Genomic DNA, 6,027 nt, shown 5'->3' with positions numbered 1-6,027 from the left:
ACTTTCACAATAAATGCCCGTGGACTAAACCTTGCTCTGGAAAACGGGTTTTAAAAAACTTTAAGGGGACCCAAATGCGTTCTCCGCTAGCAAGGTAGCCCCTTATGATATATAAAGTATATTAAATATAAAATTAGTTATATATTTCATGAATAGAGTTCCATTTATAATGTGTGTGAAAACCAGCCTGATATTTATTATATTGAATACTATCTGGAAAATAAAAACTATGTTTAAAACTATGGCTGGAAATACATAAAAATGAAATATAGTATGTAATAAAATATATTTACAATTAATATTATGATGTCTTTTTACAAAGCAGAATGTATATAAATGTATTTTTTTACTTTTTAAAGTAGCTTTTAATTGTATCTAAACAAAATTATATTTAATAATTAATGCATGTGAAAGTCAAAGAGTTTATACAGTAGATGTTCTACACTAAAGGGTGGTTTTATTGTTTTTCTTTTTGATCGAACAAGACGAGAATGCTTCTGGTTAGAAAGTATCTGCCATTATAATTAGGCCATTGTTTGCTTTAGTTTTTCGTAACGGCATGTGTATAACGCCTTCTTCTTGTTCTAACCAATGAAATAAATTCGCAAATCTTCCCCAGTTACTGTAAGACATTTTAAAATGTTGCACACAAACAGTTATCAGTCTTTTTAAACAGGAATGGAGGAGAAACATTTCCCGCATGTTGTGGTTCAAGTCAAACTGACTGTCAAAGGCTATAGCATCCAGACAACAATTTCTTTATATCTGCAAAAATGATATTTCTTTTCTGCAATATGTCCCATAAATGACATCAAATTTAACACACAAAATTCTTATCTTTATATTTCAATTTTTTTTCTTTTTTTCATAGGTCTGCAAAGATATTTTTTGTTTTACTTTTATTTTGGAAACGCGGCGAAAACAACAGACTTCCGGTGGCCCTGTTGGAAATTCTGATAGGGTTGCCATTATCACCAAATATATAAACGTCCACTACAGTTATTAGGGAATGCAGAACGCACAATGAGTTAATTTCCGAGTGCTAAACACCAGAGGAAAAACCATGGCAGATTCTGTAGTGATGGGGAGCGGATCTTTAAACTCCGGAAGCGTAAATATCTAATTTCATTGTTATTGCCTACAGTCTGCTAGCTTAGCCAAACAACACTTACTTTGTTTTTTTGTTTAATATAAGGCACATTTAAGATAAGAACTGTCATACACTTTTAAAGTAGACGTTGTTTTATATGCAAACACACCGGTCTTTTGTATTGTTATGTGTAAAAAAAATAAATAAAAAATAATATATATATATATATATATATATATATATATATATATATATATATATATATATATATATATATATATATATAGCCCTTACAATAAATGTAGTGAGGCTGTGTAGAAACAGTTCAGTGTCTGTCAGCAGAAAGTCTCAAACCAAATGATCTTCCCTACCTAGACACTATTTTATGGCCAGACATGCTTTTGGAACACCCTTATGATGCCAAACATGCTAAGTAGGCAGTCACCACTATTTCTGAAAAGGTCTTTGCTGAGTCAAACTGGTCTCGCAGTCTGACCAGGCTGGAAGACCAGCAGTACATCTTATACTGGTTTAATTTTTTCGATGCGAACCATAGGTAGCAGCAACCAAAACTTGGTTTTGAGAGAGTCAAACATTTGCAGTTGGACATCCTGATCTTTAATACTCTGTTCTTTTGATTAATAATTGCAGCGCTCGGGGAGCAGTAAGGCCAGCACAAGTCCTACGGAGAACTATCAGCTGGCTCGGAGACGCACGCTGCAGGTGGTGGTCAGCTCTCTTCTGACAGAGTGTGGCTTCGAGAGCGCTGAGAAAGCGGTGGTGGAGACACTCACGGAGATGATGCAGAGCTGTGAGTCCTTCCCTTATCTCATGCAAGACACCTGTGAGGCTTGTCCAAAAAAATACAAATTATAAATGAATTTAATAATGATTTATGTAATGGTTTTGTTTCAATTTTAGAATGAACACAAGTTTATTGTATGCATTTTAATATTAAGATTATCAATATCTTTTGATAGATATAACTGAGGTTGGACGTTGTGCGAAAGCAACCTGTGAGCACACAGCTAGAAGCACCCCTACACTCTCTGATGTGGTCGTCACACTGGTCGAAATGGGTTGGTTGTCATTTAATCAGTTTATTTAATCTTAGGAAGTATAAAAGATTCCTCTTCTCTATGAGGTTGAATCGTGTTCATATGTTAATACGATTTTAACTTATGCAGATGTTTACTTTTTCCACAATCGCAGGTTTTAATGTGGATACTCTTCCAGTGTATGCCAAAAGATCCCAAAGGATGGTCATAACTGCACGTAGGTTTACCATATTTCACTAATATATCTCTTTATCTTATATTGTCTGTAATGTTTGACCCTGTTTAAATGTACTCTTCTGTATTTAACAGCTCCAGTAACGAATGCTCCAGTCATCCCAAAAGCCCTCGTGGCCGGACAGAAGCGCACTCATCCAACATACATCCCCGGTCACTTCCCTGAATTCCCAGATCCTCATACATACATCAAAACACCAGTGAGTTATTGCTCACCTGGTGCCTTTATATAGTGTGACTTTCAACTTAACAACCAGTAACATAAAGCTTCAAAACATATCTCCCATTTCTGTGTTTTAGACCTTTAGAGAGCCTGTGTCAGATTACCAGGTGGTGAGAGAGAAGGCGGCATCACAAAGGAGAGATGTGGAGCGCGCGCTCACCCGCTTCATGGCCAAGACAGGAGAGACGCAAAGCCTTTTTAAGGATGACATCAGTGCATTCCCTTGTGAGTTTTTCTGTCCTAAATACTGCGAGTGTCTTCCTTTTACTTTGACTGCCCTTTTGACTTTCTAGTTTTATTCATCTTTCTGTGTGTAATAAGTAATTTCAGCAAAGCCGAGCGCCATCCCTTACCTCAGCGCCCTGCTGCCCTCTGAACTAGAGCTTCAGTCATTGGAGGAGACCGATTCATCTGAGCAGGATGACCAGACAGACACAGAGAACAACTCTAGTCACATTATTCAGGCAAGCATGAAGCATTTTTTCTCTTCAAAATTTTTTGTAGAACATACCTGCTTGTCTGTTTTTAATTATATTTATTAGTTTATAAAGTATATATTCATACATCGATCAGGCATAACATTATGACCGCTGACAGTTGAAGTGAATAACACTGATTATCTCTTCATCACGGCACCTGTTAGTGGGTGGGATATATTAGGCAGCAAGTGACAATTTTATTCTTAAATTTGATGTGTTAGAATCAGGACAAATGGGTAAGTGTAAGGATTTGAGTGATTTTGACAAGGGCCAAATTGTGATGGCTAGACGACTGGGTCTCCCAGTCTGCAGTGGTCAGTATCTATCAAAAGTAGAACAAGGAAGGAACAGTGGTGAACCGGAGACAGGGTCGGCCAAGGCTCATTGATGCATGTGGGGAGCAAAGGCGCCCTGTGGTCAGATCAGGTAGAAGAGCTACTGAGAGCGCGTGCGAGAGAGACAGAGAGAGCGAGCCATCTACAAACAACACCAGTGCTGTCTTGCTCTCTCTCCCTTGCGCATATTAATCAATTGACACAATGGTGTCGATGTTTAAATCATTTAAAATGAGAATGAACGTGTGCTCACCCCATTTTTGTTTGTAAGAAAAAATATCGCAATATATATCGCAGAAAAAAAAATATCGCAATGTCATTTTTTTCCCAATATCGTGCAGCCCTATCATAAAGTATGCCTGATCGGTGTGTGTGTGTATATATGTGTATGAGTGCGTAATATTTCAATAACTATTTATTTTTGTTTATATATCAATTATTTTGTTTTTAGTAAGTACTAATTTTGGAATCTTTTTTTCTTTCTAGGATGACCCAAGTACAGATAAGGAGAACGTAGTGCTGCCACCTGGTGGTGTTGTGCCTACAGGGAAGGCCAGTGAGGAAAACATGATTGACAACCCATATCTTCGGCCAGTCAAAAAGCCCAAAGTGAGAAGAAAAAAATGAAAACTGATATATTGACTCTGCTACTTCTACATCAGCTGGTTATGATGGATGATGACTTCTTAGCACGTGCTAATCGCACTGTGCCCCTTGAAGTTACAACTAACATATGAAGAACCAGAGTCTTCAACAATAGCAATTTGGAAACCCGCAGTAGTCCATCATGTTACTGACGCTGGACTCTTATTGAATGACAGACTGTTCTGTACATCTGAAAAATATTAGATGGAATTCAAACAAGCAACTTCACTAAAGTTACACAGTTGATATTTGGTAGTTTGTTTAGATAAGCCTTCCCTTAAAATATTTAGTTTTTACAGTTCTTAACACATCAGAAATGTGATGTTCTCTTTTGATTTGTATGTATTTGTTACTTATTTGTGAATGATGGTAATAAATGTCTTTCATCATTTAAGGCATCATTTCAAAAGGACAAGTTGAAAAACCAGAATTTGGGGATAATGTAAAATCTCCTTTATGAGCATGTGTCCTGTATCCTATTACTTTACTTACTGAATTAGTTAAAATTTAAGTAATATGCATGGACCATGTCTAATATAGAATGTGTTATGAAATGGAAATGGGAAAACATGTCTTTTACAGCTTTAAAGGGATACTCAACCCCAAAAGGAATATCCCTGCTCAAGGCACAGAGTGTCAATGGTACAATGCTCCATGACTTTACAAAAAATATGGAAAAATGACATTTAAGGGATGCACCATTTCTTCTTTTTCTTTTGGGTCCAGTCTTTTGTCAAGAAGGACAAGCGGTTTAAATATAGAGTGACAAAGCTGACAGGACACAACTGGACACGATCAGGGAGTGATAAGGGAAGCCAAAAAAAACTATAAACTATAAAAGGTTATTTATTGGCATCGATAAAATTCATGGAACCTTTCCATTTCACAAAAAGGTTCTTGATAGAGCAAAAGTGTCTTTACATTTTTAAAATGTTCCTCACACTAAAGAAAAATTAAAACTTCTTTGAACAGTTCTTTGGAGAACTTAAAATGGTTCTTATGACATTTCTGTAAAAACTCTCTTTAGGAACCTTTTTTTTTTTTAAAGCGAGGCTAATAATCATATTTTTGGTATGAAAAAATTCATTAATTCTCCTGTGTTTTTTTTGTAAACCATAATACTATAGTGCAAAATGGCAAATTACCTTAAAACTACTGTATTTAAGTGTAGTAACTTTTTTTTCTTGTTGTTCATACATAATTCACACTGATTTATTACAATATTAGCAAATCGAATTTTTGGAAAGTATACAAGTAACCATACTATACAATGTTTTTGTGAAGCATCGAAGACTTTTATTTTTTTTTTGTAAGGCAAAAAGTAGATAAATACTCAAGAAAGATTGTACTTTCTTTAGAATTGTAATTTTAGCCGTTTATTGACCATATCAGATGCAGCAGGTAACAAAAAATTACATTTCTGAATACAAAAATGTGATTAATACAGCAGAATCTGTTAGATTTTTGGCTGTTTTTATCATCAAGCCTAAACAACAAATGTCAAAAATACATAATCAAATAAATAATCAAGGTTACCCAGTACTCATAATATAAAGGACATAAAATCTGATGTTTCTGGGTCATGCAACATGTCAACCGTCTGACCAAACAAATATCACAAAACTATATGTACTGTAAATAAGAAAGGTTAATTAATAATCAAATTAGACTTCGACAGTGAGCTTGACACATTAGTCCAATATGTTTTTTCATTTTTATACTCCAAAGCTCTATAAATAGTAAGTTTACATCCTAAAAATCTAAACCCTATCCCTAACCCTATCCTATAACCAGTTTGTTTGATTGATATATTTCATTGGCTTGCAATAAGAATGTGACATACCGTATTTGAAAATGTCCTATTAGATTTGATTCAGATTCAGATTCACTAAACTTCTCCTAAGACCAGCAGCCTGCGTTCCAGGTACTACAGAAGATACACTTCAGATCGACATCAGATCAC

At 35.4% G+C, this 6,027-nt stretch overlaps 1 protein-coding gene across 1 annotated transcript; it reads left to right on the top strand.

Annotated features, from left to right (window-relative positions):
- Positions 1-920: 920 nt before the first annotated feature.
- Positions 921-4,458, top strand: LOC113065583 (transcription initiation factor TFIID subunit 8). Its single transcript, XM_026236935.1, has 8 exons — positions 921-1,111; positions 1,742-1,901; positions 2,071-2,169; positions 2,303-2,365; positions 2,458-2,582; positions 2,683-2,830; positions 2,927-3,069; positions 3,906-4,458. Exons 1-8 carry the CDS (start codon positions 1,064-1,066, stop codon positions 4,044-4,046), a joined length of 927 nt encoding a protein of 308 aa, XP_026092720.1. The 5' UTR covers positions 921-1,063; the 3' UTR covers positions 4,047-4,458.
- Positions 4,459-6,027: the final 1,569 nt, after the last annotated feature.

Source organism: Carassius auratus, chromosome 48 (assembly GCF_003368295.1).
Source record: "Carassius auratus strain Wakin chromosome 48, ASM336829v1, whole genome shotgun sequence".
Classification (NCBI taxonomy): Eukaryota; Metazoa; Chordata; class Actinopteri; order Cypriniformes; family Cyprinidae; genus Carassius; species Carassius auratus.
Note: the sequence above shows the minus strand (reverse complement) of the source record. Positions and strands in the feature narration are given on the sequence as shown.